Source organism: Arvicola amphibius, chromosome 3, assembly GCF_903992535.2.
Source record: "Arvicola amphibius chromosome 3, mArvAmp1.2, whole genome shotgun sequence".
Lineage (NCBI taxonomy): Eukaryota > Metazoa > Chordata > Mammalia > Rodentia > Cricetidae > Arvicola > Arvicola amphibius.
The window spans coordinates 176221236-176244143 of NC_052049.1; the positions used below are offsets into that span (position 1 = coordinate 176221236).

The window sequence follows — 22908 nt, forward strand, 5'->3', positions numbered from 1 at the left end:
GAAAAGCTGCAGGGCCTGATGGGTCTGCCAGGCTGAGCCCTTGGCTCTTCTGCACATGGCTGGAGCCACGACAGTTTGAAGAGGGGAGAGTTGTGGACACACGTGATTCAGAGAGAGATCCAGGAACAGGACACAGGTGATCTGAGGAGGGACATTCATGAAAATACCAGACAAGAGTAAGTGTCCGATATAGTAACATAGCTGAATCCACTCCAGGCTGGGCTTCCCTCTCTCCTGTAAAGTACCCTTGTCACAAGACAGGTTTGGAAAATGGTCCCTAGCCATTTTACTGTTGTGAATGTTGAGGCAAGCTTCAGCTACCTGGAGGATTCACTTAGCTGAAATGGGTCATTTCCAGGGATGCTGTGAGGCAAGACATGCCTGTAGGGCCTGCTGTCTGTATGCTTTGGGGATTGTCCCAGCACAGGGAGAGTGTTCTTGCTGCACATCCAGTGCCCTGGGACTTGGGAAGCCAAGCCAAAGAGCTCTCGCTGACGTGAAGTAGCATCCCCAGGGAAAGGCTTTAGGAGCCTCTTGGTCTCATCTCGCACCAAAGCACAACGGAGCCCCAGAGGAGCTGTAACAGCTTTGATCTCCTGGATGCCTATTAAGATGGACACCCTTGAGAAATCTACCCATGCAGCTTTAGGGAGGTCATCACACATGCTAGGACTTTTTAGTCATGGACCCATTTTGGGGTCACCCTATGCCTTTCTGTGATAGGAAGATATGATATCAGATACAGGTGTCAAGACAGGTGACTTTGTAGTAACCATTCCTATTGTAGTGTTGCTTTAAGAATGTGCCTTGGGAGCTGGGCAGTGGTGGCACACACTTTTAATCCCAGCACTTGGGAGGCAAAGGCAGTCAGATCTCTGATTTTGAGGCCAGCCTGGTCTACAGAGCTAGTTCTAGGATAGCTAAGGCTATACAAAGAAACCCCATCTTGAAAAAAAAACCCTCCAACAACAAAAACAAAGAATGTGCCTTGGGGTCGAGTGGTAGAGGTGCGTGCCTTTAATCCCAGAATTAGGATTAGGGAGGCAGAGGCAGGCAGATCTCAGTGAGTTCAAGACCAGCCTTGTCTACAGAGAGAGTTCCAGGACAGCCAGAGCTACACAGAGAAACCCTGTCTTGAAAAAAACAAAACAAACAACAACAACAAAAAGAATGAGCCACAGGGCTGGGTGGAGGCAGAGGCAGGAGGATCACTTGAGTTTGAGGGCAACCTGGTACACAGAGTGATTTCCAGGCTGGCCAAGACTACATAGTAAGACCCTGTCTCAAACAAAACAAAACAGATGAGCCTTGGGGTTAGTCAGTTGACTGTTCCTCTGGACATAATTCAAATGAAACTAAAAGGCACGCGAAGGAAAGGGAGAAGTGTCTTTAATAACGTGAAAGGCAGTTCTTGCTACTAACTAGGCCCTGATTACTCTAATATTCTGGAGATTCAGCGACCATCACTGTTTTCTCCTGAGTTGTTAGTACTGCGAGCCAATGACTATATTTTGAATAAGTCTTCATTTCTGAATACCTTTCTTTCTCTTAATCTTTGTGCTTAAAAATCTATTTAACAAAATCTTTAGTAAACTCCAACTCCACTTCCTAACAAGGAAAAAAAAAGGAAAGAAGAAAGATACCTTCCAGCAAGGCCTCCCTCTCTTGTCTCCATCCTTGAAGTAGTCAGAGCACAGGAAGCAACTCTCCTGGCCCCTGAGACCTCCAGGGTCTTGTTCCCTCACTGCTCAGCAGCTCTGCCCCAGGCCTGAACTCACAGATGGGGAGAAAGATCTTACGGGTTTAGAACAAAGATATATGAGGGGTGTGGATGCTAATGAGTCTCCAATTCTCTAAATCTTCTTTTTTTTTTTTTTAAGAAATTTTATCTATTATGTATACAACATTCTGTCTCCATGTATGGCTGCAGGGCAGAAGAGGGCGCCAGATCTCATTACAGATGGTTGTGAGCCACCATGTGCTTGCTGGGAATTGAACTCAGGTCCTCTGGAACTCAGGTCCTCTGGAAGAACAGTCAATGCTCTTAACCACTGAGCCATCTCTGCAGCCCTCCCCGAGTTCTCTAAATCTTAAAAAACAAAAACAACTCTCTGGGCAGTGGTGGCGCACGCCTTTAATCCCAGCACCTGGGAGGCAGAGGCAGGCGGATCTCTGTGAGTTTGTGGCCAGCCTGGCCTACAAGAGCTAGTTCCAGGACAGGCTCCAAAAGCTACAGAGAAACCCTGTCTCGAAAAACCAACCAAACAACAACAACAACAACAATAATTTAAAAACTCAAAACATGTTTCTATCATGAATTGTGTTACTTTATGTACTAACAGTAGTGTGTTGGGGGCACCAGTGCCCCGAAGCAAAAGCAACAATTGCTTGGAGCAGGAGTCTGAATTGGATCTCCACAAAACTAGTGCCTTTGACAACAATTAGGCTTCCTTCTGAGAGCTCTCTCTAAGAGCACATCAGGAACCACACCACTGCGTCTCCCAGGGACTCACGGGGGGGGGGGGGGGGGGGGAGTCACCCATCCTATTACGAGGATGTGGTGAGAATTATGGGAGGTCACTCAAATGACCACGGCAGAGCCCTTAACCACCAAACTACACCACCACTGAGGAAGAACCTTACCAGTCCTTCCTTGAGGCCACTGCAGGGTGACCCATCCCCCTTCCAAGCCTGTTGTTCCTCATAGCAGGGCCTCTTCATTGACACTCAACCAGCATGATGTGAGGCTCCATTCTCAGGGCCTGCCTTGTGCTCCATTCCTCATCTAACACCTGTGCATTGATGCTATTTCCAGGGTGCCTACTCATGTGGCTGCTCATGGCCTCTGGCCGTAATTGCCCCAGAAGGGTCCCCAGATGTCACTAAGAGACAGCAAGTTTGCTTTGGAAATTTCTGCTTCTCTTCTTCTTCCTCCTTTCTTCCTCCTCTTCCTCTTCTCCTTCTTTTTCTTGGGAGGTATTTCTTGAGAGAGTCTCATATACTAATGTATAATAGCTGTTTTTGAGCGTTGTATATAGCCGTAAATAATCATGATCCTCCTGCCTCCACCTCCCAGATTTTTGAATCACAGGCATGTGTCTCCATGCCTGACCTGTTTTTGTTTTTGGCACTGCAGGGGTTGATCCCAGGGCGTCACACGTGCTAGGCAGGTGCCTTAGCACTGGGCTATGTGTCTAGCGTGTTTTTCACTTTTAAAATGTATCCTTATTACCGTTGGGGAGGGTGCACATGGTCGGGGACAACTTTCAGGAGCTAGTTCTCTTTCTCCACTGAGTGTTTCAGGGATTGAACTCAGGTCAACAGGATTGTGTGGTGCCCTACGTTTCTTTCTATTGCAGTGATAAAAGATTGGGCATGTGGCGGCCAAAGGAGGATGTTAAATGGCTTCCTCTATTGCTATCAACCTTATTTCTCGAGGCAGATTCTTTCAATGAACTTAAATCTCACTGTTTTGGCTAGGCTGGCTGGCCAGAGAGCTCCTTGATTCCTGTCTCTGTGCCCCAAATACTGGGGTTACAGGCACACAGAGCCAATGCCTGGCTTTTATGTGGATGCAGGGGATGTGAACTGAGGTCCTTTGCATTTACAAGTGCTCTCAGCCACTGGGCCATCTCTCCAGTCCCCACCTTGTCCTTTAGGACAGGATGCTTCATTAACCTGGAAGTATCCCATTAAGTCTAAGATGGCTGCCTGTGAATCAGAGAATCTACCTGTCCGTTCCTCACTAGCTCTGAGGTCACACAGGCTTCTTCTTTTTTTAACTTTATCTTCTTTTAAAAAAACATTTTTTTATTTTACATAGCAATCCCAGTTCCCTCCCCTTCCCCTCACCATCATTCCCCCATCCCACCACCCATCCATTTCTCAGAGAGGGTGAGGCCTCCCATGAGGAGTCAACAAAGTCTGTCACATCACTTGAGGCAGGACCAAGACCCTCCTCCCTGTATCTAGACTGAGCAAGGTATCCCTTCATAGGGAATGGGCTCCAAAGAGCCATTTCATGCACTAGGGATAAATACTGGTTCCATGGCCAGTGGCCCCACCAACTGCCCAAGCCACACAACTGCCACCCACATTCAGAGGGCTCAGTTCGGTCCTGTGCAGTTTCCCCAGCTGTCAGTTCAGAGTTGGTGATCTCCACTAGCTCGGGTCGGTTGTTTCTGCCACACAGGCTTCTTTACATGCATTCGGAATCAAACTCAGGTTTGTACAGTCAACTATTCTACCCACTGAGCTCTTCTCCCCAGACCCACACATGGGTTTAAACATTTATATTTGCCATACATGGTGGCACACACCTTTAATCCCAGCACTCTGCAGCAGTGACAGGTGCAGCTCTATGAATCTGAGGACAGCCTAGTCTACATAGAGGGTTCCAGGATAGCCAGGGCTACAGATAAAGTCCCTGTCTCGTGAAAACATACAAAAAAGGAAACAAAAAAAAAATAATTATAAATAGGGTTTGTGTATTATTTCTTTTAGACCTCCTTCATATAGAGCCAGAGAAGAGGATAAAGAAGGGCGGGGGCACCCTCCTGAAGGAGGAACACCATGCCTGTGCCTTCCATGTGAAGAAGAACCAGAAAGGCTTCATGCTGGAAGCTGGTTTCTGGTCTGACCTTAAAGAGCAGAGAGCAAACCGGGCGGTGGTGGCGCATACCTTTAATCCCAGCACTCGGGAGGCAGAGGCAGGCGGATCTCTGTGAGTTCGAGACCAGCCTGGTCTACAAGAGCTAGCTCCAGGACAGGCTCTAAAGCTGCAGAGAAACCCTGTCTCGAAAAATCAAAAAAAAAAAAAAAAAGAGCAGAGAGCAGAAAGACAAGCAGGGTAGGAGAGGAAAGCGTTCCTTAGGCAGGCGGTGGCTCGAGCATAGGCATCTGGGTGGAAGATGGGTAGGTGTGGATTAGAACAGTGAGGGGTTGACGATGCTCATCAGTGTAGAAAGCTGAGCTCGTAGGCACAAGACCCTGGATGTGGTCACCAGCGCTGCAGAAAGAAGAAAAGAATAAGAAATAGATCGGCGTGCAGCTGTGTGGTGACACACGGCTTTAATCCTAGCATTGGGGAGGCAGGGCAAGGCATGTAGATCTCTGTGAGTTTGAGACCAACCTGGACTACGTATGGGATGAGGTCCTGGCTACAGCATATGCCTCTGTCAACTTCCTACTCCTACAGCTCCACTCTCCACCCTACTGAAGACCTCACTGCCAAGGTCTTGTTTGTTTAGTAAGACAGTATGTGTGCCTGTGAATATGTGTGTGTGCATGTGAGTACAGGTAACCAGAGGACAGAAGAGGGCATCAGATCCTCCCAAAGGTCGAGTAACAGGCAGTTGTGAGCCTTCTGACATGGGTGCTGGGAACTGAATTTGGGTACTTTGAAAGCATATCAAGCTCTCTTAACTGCTGAGCCCTCTCTCCAAGCCTTCTCTCCAGACCTATTTTTTGATAGTGAGGATGATAAACTCTTGATCCTTTTGCCTCCACTTCATTTTTTGTCTTTTTTTTTTCTGGTTTTTCAAGACAGGGTTTCTCTGTAGTTTTGGAGCCTGTCCTGAAACTAGCTCTTGTAGATCAGGCTGGCCTTGAGCTCACAGAGTTCCACCTGCTTCTGCCTCTCGAGGTCTGGGCCTCCACTTCGTAAGTGCACGTGTCACGATACCTGGTTTGCCCTTTAAATTTTATATTTTGTTGCTAAGGATTGAACCCTAGGGCCTTCCACGTGCTAGTCAGGTTTGATATCACTCATCCACACCCACAGAGTACCGAAATGTTCTTTTGATCAGCCTCCCCTTGAAGGCCCTTCAGGAAAGCCCCCTGAAGAGTCTGAAGAGGACATGCTATCTAAGAAGGCTGATCTTTGGGGTCTCGTGCATGGTGAGCTGCCTGACATCTGTCTGATCTGTTTTTCAGCTGTCTTCCCTGAGGTTCGCCAGCAGGATGAAATTGGTCACTACTGAGCCTGCCATCAATGAAAAGTATGATGCTGAGGTACGAAGGGGCTGGTGAGAAGCTTCCCAGCTCTGGGAATGATGTCTGTGTGTTCGCTGCCATCTGAGTATCTGGTGGAGGTCATACGGGAAGCCAGGCTTGTCTGGTTTCCTTCCTGCCTCTACTAATCTAATGTTACACATGGGCCCTGGGTCAGTCCTTTTCCTTTCAGGGATAAGCCAATGTCTTTAAGAATCCCTGGAGACCCTGCTAGACTGCCACAAAAGAGAAAGGGCTAGATGATCACATGTAGGGCTCCAGGGATTGGATCTCCTTGTGATTTCTTCAGAGCTAAATCAGCACGCACTGTCTTCTCAGCCTTGCCTGCCTATCACAACAGAACCCACCTCCTCCACATTCATTTATTTTGAGTGTATATATGTGTGCTTGTATATGTGCGGGCACATGAATGGAGGTCAAAGGACAACTTGCAGGAGTCTGATTTCAGGAAGATCATGAGTTCACATGAGACACAGTCTCCAAACCCAACCCACAGGCTAGAGAAATGATTCAGCGATAAAAGCATTAACTGCCCTTAAAAAAGATCTGGATTCCATTCCCAACACCCACATGGTGTTGTCTATAACTCCAGCTCTAAGGAATCTGATGCCCTCTTCTGTCCTCCCTGGAAAATAGGCACAAACATGGTAGGCACACACATGCGCGTGCACGCACACACATACATACATGCAGGCAAAACACTCATATGCGTAAGGTAAAAATAAATCATTTTTTAAAAATCAACCAAAGATGCTCATGAAATCATGGTGACTGGAGTGGGCATGTGCATGCAGAAGGGCTCGGCTGTCTAGGATCAACCCTGAAGGATGATGCCATCATGGAACTAACCATGCTTTAGCAAGAAAGAGATGAGTTCTGGTTCCTAAGCTCAGTGAGGGTTACAAATCCCTGGCTGGCTAAACCCCATCTATTCTGAGCTCCTGATTCTGCAGGTGATGGAGCCTGCGTGTTTGCTCCCTTCCTCCCTTTCCCTTCTAGTCCCCGCCCCCCCCTCCATTTTGTGACATGGTCTCATTATATAGCCAAATTTGACCTCCAGTTCCTGATCCTCCTGCCTCAGCTCCCTGTGTGCTGGCATTACAGACTTGTGCCACTACCACCAATAAGGATCTGTGCTTTGAGTTTCCAAGAGCTGCATGTGTTGTTTCTGGTTGACTGACTTGTTCCGTCCCTCATTACCTGCGAAGCCTCGGCAAAACTGTCTCTCACAGATTTTTCTTACGTGCAGTATGTATGTGGGTGGATACAGGAAGTGCTTTCAGGATCCTGAACTGTGGGGTCTGCTGCTCCAGTCCTGTCTCCCGGCAACTGCTCACCAGGCAATAAGAGAGGCTGCTACACCTGTCAATCATCTCAGGCAGACTTTCCGTATCTGGGGTGTAGTGGATTCTCACGAATGGGGAGGACGAGATGGCTGAGAACAGCCATCAGAGACAGTCCATACTAGAAAGAGACCTGCGTGGGGCTTCCTAAAAGGCTGAGCCAGGCAGGATTTGGATTCTGATAACATGCCTTAAGTCTCAGGCTTTGTGTCTAAATTGCCACAGAGCCACCATGATACCAGGGTCTGTCATAAAGCATGCACAGTAACAGGTAAGCCTTAGTACCCAGGCGATGTGACTGGATGAGGCTAGACTATAGCAGGCCTGTGGCCTGAGAAGACCTTTGGATCTGTGTGGTCACTAGTTTTGGAAGTAGCTTCCTCCAGTGGCCATTTTGTGACAAAGACAAGCCTGTCCAGGGTGAGAAGTCTCAGAGAAAAATTCCTTGAGCATCTTTTACAAAATATACTCAAATATCAAATGTAATTTGGCAAATTATGTTGGCCAAAATTTATCTTTTTTTTTTTTTTTTTTTTTTTTTTTTTGGTTTTTCGAGACAGGGTTTCTCTGTGGCTTTGGAGCCTGTCCTGGAACTAGCTCTTGTAGACCAGGCTGGTCTCGAACTCACAGAGATCCGCCTGCCTCTGCCTCCCGAGTGCTGGGATTAAAGGCGTGCGCCACCACCGCCCGGCTAAATTTTTATACTTACTTAAGTCTGTGAGGTGTTCACTATATGCTAGGCATACAGAGAACTTTCTCCTTCCTCCCTCCCCATTCCCTCTTTTTCCTCCATTTTAAAAAAAAATTGTGACAGTTACAATAGAGCCCAGGCTGGCCTCTTTGCTATGTAGCCAAGGCCGACCTGACACGGTTTATCATTGCAAAACAAGGAGGTAAAGACCTGGGGAGGTGGCTCAGCTGGTAGAGTGTAAACCAGGTGTGTTGGTGCAGACTGTAACGCCAGCATTTGGGAAGTAGGAGGATCAGAGATTTTTATCATCATCATTGCCAGTTCCATAGTGAAGTCTGAGGCCAGCCTGAGATACACGAAGGTTTGGTGAATTAAGCTGCTAGCCATCACCACTGGTGGCACCTTGGTTTGCTGCCTAGGATCCATATGGTAGAAGTCTCTTTGCTGAAAGAAGCCATCTTAGACCAAGCTTATTCAAGCTGGAGAAGGCTCACCAACAAGGATGGAATGTCCTAGAAACTGAGAACACTCTATGGATTACCTGGAATAACCAGGATATCTGGGTCCAAATTAAGAAATTGAACATTTGGCTGGGTGTGGTGGTACATGTCTTTAGTCCCAGCACTCTGGAGACAGAGGCAGGTGGATCTCTGTTAGTTTGAGGCCAGGTCGTCATACACAGTGAATCCAGGACAGCCAGAGCTACCCTGTCTCAAAAAACAAACAAGTAAAAAAGAAAAAAGAAGGAAAAGAAATTGAACATTTGTGTTGACAGAAATTTCTGTCCTACCCGGCCCCTCTGTTAGCCACACTACCCACAGCCGTTTAGTCCCAAATAAACACACAGAAGTCTACATTAATCATAAACTGGTTGGCCTAGTAGCTCAGGCTTCTTATTAATTAATTCATTAACCTATTATTCTTGTCTGTGTTAGCCATGTGGCTTGGTACCATTTTTCGGCAAGGCAGTCACATCTTGCTTGCTCTGTGTCTGGCTTCCTTCTGCAGACTGAATCTTTCCTCCTCCCAGAATTCTCCTGTTCTCATTGCCCTGCCTATACTTCCTGCCTGGCTACTAGCCAATCAGCATTTTATTAAAATACAATTGACATGGTACAGACCATTGTCCCACAGCACATTTGGTGTGAAGAAGTCAGGTATTTTTTCTGATGACCCTCTTCCTTACTATGTATATTTCCCTGGCAGAGAATGGTCAAGAACTTGGAGAAGGAGCTGGCATTGCTCAAGCAGGAACTGGCCATCCATGATAGCCTGGTAAGGGACTGGATATGGGGGAGGAGGGGAAGCTGCTGGGGACAGAGACTAGGGGCAAACAACATGGTGGGTTAAGGCCAGGGGCTGTAGGATGGGTTAGGTAGTAGGAAAGATCAGTGGTAGGCATGGTAGGGCAGGTGGAGTCCCCCAGTGGCCTACCTGGGCTTATGGTCCTGGTTCTGGTGGTCCTCAAGGCAGAGCCAGCATCTCCTACCTTGTGGTTTGCTGAGACTTCTGGTTTGAAAGAGCAACTCGGGAGGCAGAGGCAGGCGGATCTCTGAGTTCGAGGCCAGCCTGGTCTACAAGAGCTAGTTCCAGGACAGGCTCTAGAAACTACAGGGAAACCCTGACTCGAAAAAACCAAAAAAAAAAAAAAAAAAAAAAAAAAAAAGAGCAGGCTTCATGTACAGTGCCATTTATTCTCTCCCTTCCCCATTGCTCTCTGACCCATGCACCTGGCCTGTTTTCAGGCCTTCCCTGCCAGGACCAGACAGTAAAGCAAATGGCCAGCATAGGCATCAATACTGTACCCCAGGTCCATACTTTGGCTCTCAGAATGGCCCTTGCTGCTCTTGCTTGGGCTCAGGTTCTTATGTAGCACATGTTCTTCATCCTTCAAGTCCAACCGCACCCTCGTGAATTACGACCCCATGGATGAAATCCAGATTGCTGAAATCAACTCGCAAGTGCGGAGGTACCTGGAGGGGACACTGGATGAGATTGATGTAAGAAGCCCTGCTGTGGGACCACCATGCTCAACTAGCTCGGACTTCCTGTCCTGAGTACTGCCATATATGGAATGGGTGCAGTAGATGGGAAGTGGTATAGACCCCAGTCAAGGGCCTTCAGCCCACCATGGGCTTAGCTTCCATGTTTAGGCTACAAACAATGTTCAGTGGGCTGAAACTCACTCTTATATCAAATGTGGTCGACCTCAGGGACATGGACACAGGCGCAGGCCTTGAAGCAAAGCTGTCTGATGGAATGTCAGGTGCGCTAGCCGATGCCTCCTCTGTGTAGTAGAGAGAACACAGGGTTGGCTGTGCCTGGTGACATGAAGCTGATAAAGGGTGGTGGTCAGGTTGATTGCCATTGAAGGAAACCTGCCTCTCGGGGCCCACTGCTGGAGTATAAAAGGAGAGAACAGTGGGCACACAGGAAGAGCGCTAGAGGGGAATGAGTCTTGTTTTTTACAGTGCAGCCATAAACCTGTCACCAGGGAACTGCATGGGCTGCTGTCCCTCTCATGGCAGTTCCGGGAGATCTGGTGTCCTCTTCTGGTCTTTGAAAGCCAGGCAGGCAAAGCACTCACACACATAAAAATAAAAAAAAAAAAAAAAACTTGAAAAAACTTAAAAAATAGTTTTTAATAAAGGCTCAACAAGTACTTAAAGCTATAAATCAGGGACTAGGGATATAGCTCAGTTGGTGGAGTGCTTGCCTATTGTGCAAGAAGTCCTGGGTTTGCATCCCCAGCATACACAGGGCCTATTGGCACATGCCTGTACTTCCAGCACTTGGGAGGTGGAGGCAGGAGGATCAGAACTTCAGGGACATTCTCAGGTATACAGCAAGTTCCAGGATAGCCTTGAATATATACGACCCTGTTTCAAAACAGACAGATAACAACAACATTTTTTCTTTTTTCTTATTTTTTACATACCAATCCTAGTTCCCTCTTCTTTTCCTCCCATCTTCTCCTCACCCCGTCAGCTCCTCAGTGAGGGTAAGGCCTCCCCAACAACAAACTATTTACCAAGTGTATCTGTCTCTGCATAGTGATAATACTTTGCTGAGATGCTTTTTATTTTATTTTATTTTATTTTATTTTTGCTTTTTTTGAGACAGGGTTTCTCTGTAGCTTTGGAGCCTGTCCTGGAACTAGCTCTTGTAGACCAGGCTGGCCTCACAGAGATCCGCCTGCCTCTGCCTTCCAAGTGCTGGGATTAAAGGCGTGCGCCACCACTGCCCAGCTCTGAGAGGCTTTTTTTTTTTTAAAAAAAAAAAAAAGATAGTATTTTACTTTTCATTATTCTGTGTATGGATGGGTATCTGAGCGTGGGTTTGTATACGTGCATGCAGTACCTATGGAGGCTGAAAGAGGGCGTCCTGTCCCCTGGAACAAGAGCTACAAAGTTGTCACTGATGCTGGGACTGATGTCCTCCATAAGAGAAGTATATCTCTGAACTGCTGAGCCATCTCTCCAGTGCTACTGGGAGGCTTTTGCACATAAATCATTCTCAGAATGAGATGGTCCAGAGTCAGTCAAGGGCTTCTGACTTCTCTGCTTAGACCCAGCCTTGTTCCTAGGTTCCATTGTCTAAACTCAGTTTTGCTCTCTTCCTGCCAGATAATCAATTTAAGGCAGATCCAGGAGGTATTCAACCAGTTCAGGGTGGTGCTGAGGTAAGTCTCACTCTACTACTCCTGTCATTCTTTCTCGCAGTTCCATCTTCATTTGCTATGGTCTGGGCACTTGCCTTCAAGAAAACCCTTGGATGTAGAAAGTGTGGTGTGTGTGTGTGTGTGTGTGTGTGTGTGTGTGTGTGTGAAGAGCATTCTGCGCTATGCGAGGAACCAGATCTGAGTGTTTAGGGTGTGCCCAGGTCCCTTTAATTGGACAGGAACTCTCTGGAGTGCCAGCTATGGCTGTGCCCAGAGCCGGGCCTTGTGCATCTTCCATGTCCCTACCTCAAGGAGCACTTACAGTTTATCTGGGTGCAGATTTGTCCATTGCCTGAGCAACTGTGCTAGTTGGTATCAGACTCCTAGTGTCCTGTTAGAACCTGGCTGACAGCACAGTCCTCATGCAGGTTTACACACACTTTTAAACATGCGGGTTTACAGGCGTTATCATCTTAGAGCTGATATCATAGGCATGTGATATGACTCTATAGGTTCCGGGACTGGATGATGGGGAACGTGTACACTGTGAAAGGGGTGGGCCCTTTGGTCTGCATTGTCTTTTGGCTTATGATGAGGCTGTGACTCCATCACCAGGGCTTTACCTAACGAACTCTTAATCTAATACTTGGGTCTTAGCCCAGTGGCCTCAGCATGGCCCCCATTACAAACTGTTATTACTCTCTCTCCCAAGCCAACAAGAACAGGAAGTGGAGTCTGCCTTGCGCAGAAAGTATACCCTCATAGACAAGAATGACTTTGCAGCCATTTCTGCTGTCCAGAAGGTAAGCACAGTTGCCTCTGGCTAACAGCACTGCCTCAGACTTTCCATCTTTGGCCAGACTTTTGCAGAAACTTCAAGTGTTATGCATCAAACCAGAGCTAAGAATTCCCAGACCAAAAATAACACCAAGCTGAGCATGAATGACCTATGCAAGTACACCTTAGGGGCTGGAGAAAAAGCTCAATCAGTAGAGTGATTGTTGCACAAACATGAAGTCTTCAGTTCAATTCCCAGAACCCATGTAAAGCTGGGTGTGGTGCATCCTTGTAGTGCAAGCTCTGGGAAGGTGTAGACAGATAGACACTGGGGTCCACTGGCCTGCCAGCCTGGCATAGTTTGTGAGTTCCAGGCCAATGAGAGACCCAGAGTAAACTTCCCGAGGAATAACACTCAAGGCTGACCTCTGGTCTCCACACCCACATATACACATACACAGGAAAAAATAGTATACTACTTTTGCATTGAGAATTATGTCCATAAATCATAAATTGGACATATGGCTAATATATATATATATTTAACACCAATGCTTGGAACCAGGTTGTAACTAGGCTTTAAGATCCTTAGAGAATATTGGGAGGTGGTGGTACACACCTTTACTCAGGAGGTAAAGGCAGGCAGATTCCTGTAAGTTCAAGATCTGATCTACAGATCCGGTCTATAGCCTGGTCTACATAGCAAGTTCCAAGACAGCCAGAGCTGCAACACGGAAAAACTATGTCTCAAAAAAAAAAAAAAAAAAGGAAAGTAGACATTAATTTCCTAGGGTTCAAGGACAGCCTGAAGCTGGCAGCAGCTGCCAAATCTTGGGGGGGCGTGTTTGTGTGTGTGTGTGTGACATGCTCACCCCAAGTCTTAGATCATGAACACTTGCATTCCTAAAAGGCCCAAACCTCTAATATAACCCATGCGCCTTGTCCTGACCTTTCTTTCCAGGCAGGGCTCATGGATGCTGAAGGTCACCTAGTAGGTGAGCCTGATGGACAAAGCTTTGGACTTGGGGTTGCTCCTTTTTCTATCAAACCTGGGAAGAAACCCAGGTCCAAGAAGATACTGAAAGATCAGCTCAGGTGAGAGATCTTCTCTTTGCCTCCTAGCAAAGAGCCTAGCCTCGCACCTGGGCTCCCTGGTGGAGGAGGGCACAACATGACCTCCTGCTCTCCCATTGTGCCCCAGTTACCAGTGCTCACTACTGCCAATACCAGGAAGTCTGTGAGGTTCAGCTCAGGGTGATACCCTGAATGTTACCACTCATCCTCATGGCATCCCCAGTGGAACCAATGTTTCTGCTTCACTGAGTTACTTCCTGATGTTCTGTTGCTGTTGAGTAAGTAGCAGGGTTGCAGAGACAAGCAGTGCCCACACTAGGGGCACACTAACCATTTTGCTTGCTGGTACTTCTGTGATACACCCCCCACAAGTACCCCCATTGAGATTCCCCCAAGCCATCTAAATCCTTAACTACCTTTTAGGTGAGACTCAGTTTGTTGTTGTGCTTTTGGTGTGTGTGTGGGGGGGGGGGGTGTTGAGAAAGGGTCTCACAGTGTAGCTAAGGATGGCTGGGCTCAGAGCTTACATTATAGATAGGTGCCGTCCCACTCCCAGCTAAGACTCATTTTTAAGTAAAGTAGGAGAAAGCATTTTCCCCAGTCTGCTGCCCAGGCCACACTGGGTAGCAGTAGCTGACTGAGTATAGGTTTCAGAGTTGAGACCTGGGCTCATTTCCCTTCTCTGTGCTTCTTACCCCTAAGAGACTTCCTTGAGTGAGGTATGAGAACTGATATATACTTGTGTCTGTAGCCCTAAAATGGGAATATTGATATTAATAATGATATCATCAGAGCTACTGGCCTCGTGGGGAGGATAAGCTAGGAATGCAGTCCTTGCACATGAGCTAACTGGACTGTAGGGCAGTGCCACATGCAGGCCAGAAGTCATGGAGAGAGGATGCACTGACACTGGTAACCTCCTGTCTGCTGTGTCCCAAGCCCCTCTCTTCTGCTGCAGAGAATAGGTTAGTCCTCTCAACCTGTTGCTGAGTATTACCCATGCCTGCAATCTCAGCACGTAGGAGGCAGAAGGCATAAGATTGTGCATTCAGGGCTGGTGAGATGGCTCCACGTATAAAGGTGCTTGCTATACAAGTCTAAAGGACCCGAGTTGCATCTGTGGAATTAACATAGAAGGAGAAGAAAACAAATTATACAAAGTTATTCTCTGACATCTTCCCCAAATCATGGACTCTCTCACACACAGTAATAATAAAGTTTAAGAAAGAAGATTATGGCCGGGCGGTGGTGGCGCACGCCTTTAATCCTAGCACTCGGGAGGCAGAGGCAGAGGCAGGTGGATCTCTGTGAGTTCGAGGCCAGCCTGTTCTACAAGAGCTAGTTCCAGGACAGGCTCCAAAGCCACAGAGAAACCCTGTCTCGAAAAACCAAAAAAAAAAAAAAAAGAAAGAAAAAAAGATTATGAGTTTGAGGTCACTTGGGGTGCATGGCACAACCACCCCCCCCAAAAAAAAGAAGGAAAGGAAGGGGGACACAGGAAGAAGGGGGAACAGACTAACGGAAGAATGAGATGGAGGTGTGGGGATGCAGCTCTGACAAAGGCCTGGCTTTGGTAGTCAGCACCACATAAACTGACATGGGATCATACCTGTGTTTTCCCATCAACACCACATAAACTGGACATGGGATCATACCTGTGTATTCCTGTAAGCACCACATAAACTGGACATGGGATCATACCCCTGTATTCCCATCAGGAAGAGGAAAAGGACAAAATCTCCTTTGTTACCTAGGGAGTTCTAAGCCAACCTGAGATACATGTGATCCTCTTACTCTAAATGAAGGAAGGAAAAAATTGCATATTGCTCATGGAGAGGATCTAAGCTCAGTACCCAGTACCCATCAGGTGGTTCACAACTGTCTATCTCTAGGGACATCTGACATCTGACCTCCTAGGGTACCACCCTCAGGTACATACCCACATACATATACATATTTTTTTAAAAGATAGGAGTGGCCAGATGCAAGGTATAATAGTGTACTCCTTTAATTTGAGCACTTAGAAGGTAGAAGCAGGCAGATCCCTGTGAGTTCTAGGCCAGCCAGGGCTACATATAAGACTTTATCTTAGATATAGATAGATAGATATATAGATAGATAGATAGATAGATAGATAATAAACAATACATAAATAAACAAACTGAATGTGGTAGGTTGCTTGGTTTAGTAGATGTGAACGAGCTCTCATCCTAGGTCTTAGTTCTCACTGCCCATGCCTGGGCCCTGGTGTTTCCCTGACTGTTTTTCAGCTCCTCAGCAAGAAAGGAAGGTGCCAGCAGCCCTGTGAGTGGCAAGGACTTAGATGTGATTTCCATCTCCAAGACCCAGCTGATCCCATCTTCCAAAGATGGGGATATCAAAGACATGTTTCCACGAGACAGGGAGACGTCCAGCATTGAGCCCCTTCCCTCGGACTCTCCCAAGGAAGAGTTGCGCCCACCCAGGTAACCATCTAAAGACGGGTAGGTCTTCCATCAGCTCAGATCACACCAAACCAGAGTGTGATCCTTACATGGGAGGTAAAAGGTGCCTTCAGCAGAAGAGAAATAAACAGGGGGACAGAGAGAGGCCAAAAGGAAGAAATGTGGTAACATATATGCATGCAAAATGGTCCAGCCTCAGTCTTCCAAGGTGCACAAAGAATCGTTTTAGGGGCTGGGGAAATAGGTGAGCCAGTAAAGGCACTTGCTACCAATTCTGATGATCTGAGTTCAATACCCAGGACACACATGGTGGAAGGAGAGAACCAACTCCTACAAGTTGTCTTCTAACCTCCATACATGTACTACTATGGTGTGCATGTGTGTGCACACACAAATAAATAAATCATGTTAGAACTTCAACACATCAATTGTTTTAAAGTGATGTGTCTTTTGCATAAGTAATGCATTCTGGAACCCTGGTTTGGGAGTATATACCTGTAATCCTAGCACTTGGGAGGTTGAGGCAGGAGGATTAGGAATTTAAGAGAGTTAGAGACCAGCCTGATATACATAAGACCTTGGCTTTTAAAATGAGCAACTGGGCCAGGTGGTAGTGGCACACACCTTTAATCCCAGCACTGGGGAGGCAGAGACAGGTGGATCTCTCTGAGTTCAAAGCCAGCCTGGTCTGCAGAATGAGTTCCAGGACAGGCTCCAAAGCTGCAGAGAAACTCTGTCTTGAAAAACAAAACAAAAGTTAGTATTAGATAAAGGACATTGAATGAATTATTATCCCTGCCCCTGGTTTGTACAAGCACATGCATGAATAACTTCTCTGAACCTATGTATATTTCAGAACATTAAACAGTTGCACAGTGAAAGTCAATACACTGAGAGCCCATTAGTTTCTGTTGGCAGGCTATTACATTTGTTCAGTCTTGTGTTGTCTTTTTAAAAATGCATTTCAAATAAGTTGCCAACATTAGTCCACATCCCTCTGTGCCAAGAGTTGTATCACATTAACTGTGGTTCTCAGAGAGTTTTGTACATGGGATTGTGTATGGTGCAGTGTATGGGTGCACACCCGTGTGTATGCATGCTAAGGCCTGAGCAGCACAGCACACCTAGTGTCTTCCCCTTGCACTCTCTGCTGTAAACCTTGAGACATAACCTCTCACTAAATTGGAAGCTAACCTAGCTGACAGGTACCCTTTCAAATCTGTTTTTGTAGCCTAGTGCTGGAGGTATAGACATGATGCTTGTCTTCTTATATGGGTTCTGGGGTGTTGTATGAGACTTTTCTTGAGGAGACATGAACCGATAATTGCTTACTCTATCTAAATAGGGAACAAATGAGAGGACAAACTAACAGTGCCACCAAGTTCAAGGTAGCAAACCAATGACTCTGTTGGGGTTTCTTACAGGAGCGTGGGTGACTGACTTAAAGGCACCTGCATCACCAAAACGCCTACCCCAGCCTTGGTGATGACTCATAAAAGCTACGTCCCTGGAACTGTGTGATATATAGGCAGCTGGACAAGTCCAGCAGTTACTGTTTCTATAACCTTGGAGAAGAGGGACTGGTAAATCTTTTAGTCTCAGGAACTTCCTGAGAGTTATGAGTTATTTACTTTCTAAGTCTCATGGACTTTTGTGCTAGTTTGACTAAGAATGGCTCCCATGTATCTGAATGCTTAGTACCAGGGAGTGAAACTCTTTGATAGGCTTAGAAGGATTAGAAGACCTTTGCCGGAAGAAGTTTGTCACTAGGAAACTTTGAGGTTTCTTTATTTTTTTATTTTTTGAGACAGGGTTTTTCTGTGTAGCTCTGGCTGTCCTGGAACTTGCTTTGTAGACCAGCTCTTGGGAGGCAGAGACAGGCAGATCTCTGTGAGTTCAAGACCATCCTGTTCTACAGAGTGAGTGCCAGGACAGGCTCAAAGCCACACAGAGAAGCCCTGAGTTGCTGTGGTCATGGTGTCTCTTCACAGCAGCAGAACAGTGACAGACAGCTTGCTTCCTTCCTCCTGTTGCTGTGTGACCTGAAGATAGGAGCTCAGGTCTTCATACTTACAAAGCAATGCTCTTACTCCCACAGCCAGGCCCTGAGGGCCTCTCAAATATTTTTTGGAGGTAGGTTTTTAAGACAGGGTTTTTCTGTGTAGCCCTGGCTGTCCTGAACTTTGTAGACCAGGCTGGCCTTGAACTCAGAGATCCGCCTGCCTCTGCCTCCTAAATGCTGAGATTAAAGGTGTATGCCACCACCGCCCGACTCAAAGAAATTTTAATACCATTAAATAATGCCTCTGTGAGAAAAAGAAAAGATCATATAGTCTGTGTGGCTTCACCCATTTAAAAATGTATTAAAGAGGGGCTGGAGAGATAGCTCAGAGGTTAAGAGCATTGCCTGCTCTTTCAAAGGTCTTGAGTTCAATTCCCAGTCAACCACATGGTGGCTCACAACCATCTGTAATGGGGTCTGGTGCCCTCTTCTGGCCTGCGGTCATACACACAGACAGAATATTGTATACATAATAAATAAATATTTTTTTAAAAATTGTATTAAAGAAATCTTAAGAGATTCAACAGATTCTGGATCCAGATAGGTGATGGTGATTTTGTTTTCCGTTTCTTTCCTTTCCTCAATTTCTGCAGTGGGCATGGTCCATAGAACAGAGATGAGGGACTGATTTCTACAGACTAACTTCCATCTGACACAAATAATGCCTAGGACCTCAGAAGTCATAGGGAAGAAAGAGGAAGTACCTTTGCTTCCAAGGCAGCTGTTCCACTTCTTGTTCCTCTTTGACCTCTCCCTCTGTCCCCAGACCCAGCACCCCACCCTCTAAACCTGTGGCCTTTGAAGATTTTAAGAATGAACGAGGTAGTGAGATCAACCGCATCTTCAAAGAAAACAAATCCATCTTGAATGAACGGAGGAAAAGGGCCAGCGAGACCACCCAGCGCATCAATGTCATCAAGCGGGAGATTGATGTGACCAAAGATGCACTGAATTTCCAGAAGTCACTACGGGAGAAGCAAGGTAGATGTGAGGGGAAGACGGCCAGGGCGATGTGGGGACTCAGAATCATCATAGGGTAAGTGTGTGGCAGCCTTAAGCACTAAAGGACCAAGATGGGAAGGGGCCAATAGAGGGCTGTAGGGTACAGACCTATGTCATCTACTAGGCTCTAGCAGCCCCTCCTGACAGCTAGCCTTTGCCAATATTCCTGCTTACTGCATCATTTCAGAACTAACTGCTGAGTCTTCCTCCTGAAATGTGCTGTTATTCTTGGAGAAACTGGCCCTTGGCCCTGCAGGAACAAAGTTCCACATACTCCTTCCTAATGAATGCTGGAGGCTCAATAGAGAAAGCAAGGCAGTTCATTTTATAACCTGCAAAGAGGACACTGACAGAGATAAAATGGCAAAGAAAGTTGGGGGGTTTTTTTGTTGGTTTTTTTGTTTTTGGTTTTGGTTTTGGTTTTTCGAGACAGGGTTTCTCTGTAGCTTTGCAGGTCTGTCCTGGAACTAGCTCTTGTAGACCAGGCTGGCCTCGAACTCACAGAGATCCACCTGCTTCTGCCTCCTGAGTGCTGGGATTAAAGAAAGGCGTGCACCACCACTGCCCGGCTTTTGTTTTTGTTTTTAGACAGGATTTCTCTGTGTGGCCCTGGCTGTCCTGGAATTTGCACGGTAGACCAGGTTTCCACCTGCCTCTGCCTATATCACACAAAGAAAGTTTTTAATAACCCTCAATGCAGGTCTCTCCTCACTTTCCTTCCTGGCTGAATAATCAGAAGGGTAGGTTTTTGTTTGTTTTGAGACAGGGTCTTTCTGTGTAGCTCTGGGCGTCCTGGAACTCTCTGACCTTGAATCCACAGTGCTCGTCTGAACTCTGCCCTGGAGGGTACAGTATGACAAATCATCAGACACTTATGTTTCTTAATTTCTTCACAAAGACATGCATGGGTTTATGTCTATATTTTACATTCTGTTTATTGTAAAGCTTTTCAGGAGCATAAAGCCATCATGTCTGCAGGTCATGAAGCAATTTTGGCAGTTAACACTTTAGTCAATGTGGGCAGGGACCCAGAGTCATCTTTTCACCTACAGTTGGATCTAAGCTGATTGAAGGCACCTTTGAAAATGGACCATTATGCTTTTATATTTTTGGGTTTTTTTTTTTGTTTGTTTTTTGTTTTTTGAGACAGGGTTACCCTGTAGTTTCTAGAGCCTGTCCTGGAACTAGCTCTTGTAGACCAGGCTGGACTCAAAACTCAGAGATCCGCCTGCCTCTGCCTCCCGAGTGCTGGGATTAAAGACGTGCGCCACCACCGCCCGGCCTGTTTTTATATTTTTATGACCTGGAAGCAGTCTCCTTGGGAGATGAGCAGTTAGTGACCCCTTCAAGTCGCATAGTTCTGGTCTGCTCTCTTTTTGCTGACGGTAGTTCAGTTGTGGTAGGCATACTGCTGGGGACCTCAAGAAATGAGAATGAGGGTGCCAGAAGGCCAATTGACCTGACATCAGTGAAACTCCTGACACTTGTGCTAGCCTGGCAGGCTTGTCCCCTAGAGCAGGAAGTATTTTTACCAGGTAGAGAGAGTGAGCAAGAATCCTCCATGGAGACAGCGCTAACATGGGTGGCCTGAACATGACCCTCAGTGTTGCACATAGTCTACACCTGTACTGTGGGCCAGGAACAGTCAAGTTGAATGTGCTGAGGACTGATCTGTGACAGCTAATCAAGGGCAGAGTCCAAGCCTGCATTTTTCTTTCTTTGTTTGATTTTTGAGACAGGGTTTCTCTGTGTAGCTTTGGAGCCTGTCCTGGAATTCTCTTTGTAGACCAGGCTGGCCTTGAACTCAGAGAGGTCAACCTGCCTACACCTCCAGAGTGCACCCCCACTTCCAGCTTGAGCCTGCATGTTACTGAGTGATAACCTGATCTGGAAAGGGGATTCAGTTAAGCATGGGATGCATTGTTATAATCCAAGCATTGAAGAGGAAGAAGTCAGAGGATTGACACACGCTGAGGCCAACCAGAGCTGTATGAGACCCTGGATAAAAAACTAAATTAAATTAAATTTTAAAAGCTGTTGATCACTGGGGGCGGGAAGATGGCTCAGAGTTAGGAGTTCTTTCTGTCCTCCCAGAGGACACAAATTTACTCCCAGCATACATACCAGGAAGCTCACAATTGCCTGCAATTCCAGCTCGGGGATCAGACATGTGACATTCACATACAGACATATACATAAATAAAAAGAAAAAAAGAAAGAAATGGCTCATTGGGTAAGGTTAGTAACCATCAATGGTGACAATATGCGTGTGAGCCTTGGAACTCATATAGTAAAGGACAAAAGGACAGAACTGACCCTACAAATTGTCCTCTGACCCCAACCTGTGCACTCTGTACACACATAGACACACACACACACACACACACATACACAGAGAGAGAGAGAGAGAGAGAGAGAGAGAGAGAGAGAGAGAGAGAGAGAGAATTTTTTAACTTAAAAGACAGGGTTTCTCTGTAGCTTTGGAGCCTGTCCTGGAACTAACTCTTATAGACCAGGCTGGCCTCGAACTCACAGAGATCTTCCTGCCTCTGCCTCCCAAGTGCTGGGATTAAAGGCGTGCGCCACCACCGCCTGACTCAAGGTTGTTTTTTTTAAAAAATAATTTAAATTTGTATTGGTTGTGAAGACGTCAGATCCCGTGGAACTGGAGTTACAGACAGTTGTAAGCTGCCATGTGGTTGCTAGGAATTGAACTTGGGTCCTCTGGAAAAGCAGCCAGTGCTCTTAACCATCTCTGCAGCCCCTCAAAAGTTAGTTTTAATAAAATAAAATAAAATAAAGGGAGTTCAGCAACCACATTGTTATTCATTTTCCTGGCAGTCAGGGCACATTACAGGGCCGCTCCTTGATAAACCACAGTCCTGTTCCAGGCCAGTTTTCATGGGGTGACTTCCACATGTCACTTGGTTTTTCCCTGCGGGTCAGCTGGGTCATTTCACTTTCAGAGGTAACAGTTTTTCCAGATTCCTAGACATAGTCTCTGCTCATGCCCTTCAGACCAGCTATGATCTGCTATTCCACAGGGAAAAGAGCCTGGGAAACTTGAGAAGGCCAGAGGTGGCAGCTCCAGACACACTCCTGCCCAGAACCCCCAGGGTGAGGACACAGCAGAAGGTCTCACAGGACCCACAAGCACTTTAAAAATACAGATACCTGCCAGGCGGTGAAGTGTAGAAGGAGCGGCGGGGCTGCGTCCCGCCACCCGGCCGCCAGCTAGCTTTACACCCAAAATAATTACACGGAAACTGTATTCCTTTAAATACTGCCTGGCCCCTGGCCCATTATCTGTAGCTTCTTATTGGTTGATTTTCATATTTTGCTTTAACCCATATTTAGTAATTTATATAGCACCACGAGGTGGATCGCTTACCAGGAGAGATCTTAACCTGCGTCCATCTCAGAGAGAAGGGAGCATGGTGACTGCTTATGGTGACTGCCTGAAGCATCTCTCCTCTCTTCCCCAGAATTCTGTTCTGTCTACTCCGCCTACCTAATTTTCTGTCTCTTAAAGGGCCAAGGCAGTTTCTTTATTAATAATGAAAGTAACACATAGACACTCCTCCATCAGTGAAGGTGTACACCTTTAATCTCAGCCCTCAGGAAGCAGAGGCAAGCAGACCTCTGTGAATTCCAGGCCAGCCTGGTCTACAGAGTGAGTTCCAGGATGGCCAGGGCTGCACAGTGAAACCCTGTCTTGAGAAAAAAAAAAGCCGGGTGGTGTTGGCGCAGGAGGCAGAGGCAGGCGATCTCTGTGAGTTCGAGGCCAGCCTGGTCTACAAGAGCTAGTTCCAGGACAGCTAGAGCTATTACACAGAGAAACC

At 46.7% G+C, this 22908-nt stretch overlaps 1 protein-coding gene across 4 annotated transcripts in view; it reads left to right on the forward strand.

Annotated features, from left to right (window-relative positions):
• The window catches only part of Kif9 (kinesin family member 9), a 53870-nt gene that overhangs the window by 20873 nt on the left and 10089 nt on the right, over positions 1-22908 (forward strand). For all 4 annotated transcript variants that reach the window (XM_038324249.1, XM_038324250.1, XM_038324251.1 and 1 more), the window contains 8 exons: positions 5935-6012; positions 9253-9321; positions 9942-10046; positions 11673-11728; positions 12420-12510; positions 13446-13579; positions 15829-16023; positions 18831-19045. In XM_038324249.1, the coding sequence (XP_038180177.1) occupies positions 5935-6012; positions 9253-9321; positions 9942-10046; positions 11673-11728; positions 12420-12510; positions 13446-13579; positions 15829-16023; positions 18831-19045 (943 nt within the window). The remainder of the gene's footprint in view (positions 1-5934; positions 6013-9252; positions 9322-9941; positions 10047-11672; positions 11729-12419; positions 12511-13445; positions 13580-15828; positions 16024-18830; positions 19046-22908) is intronic.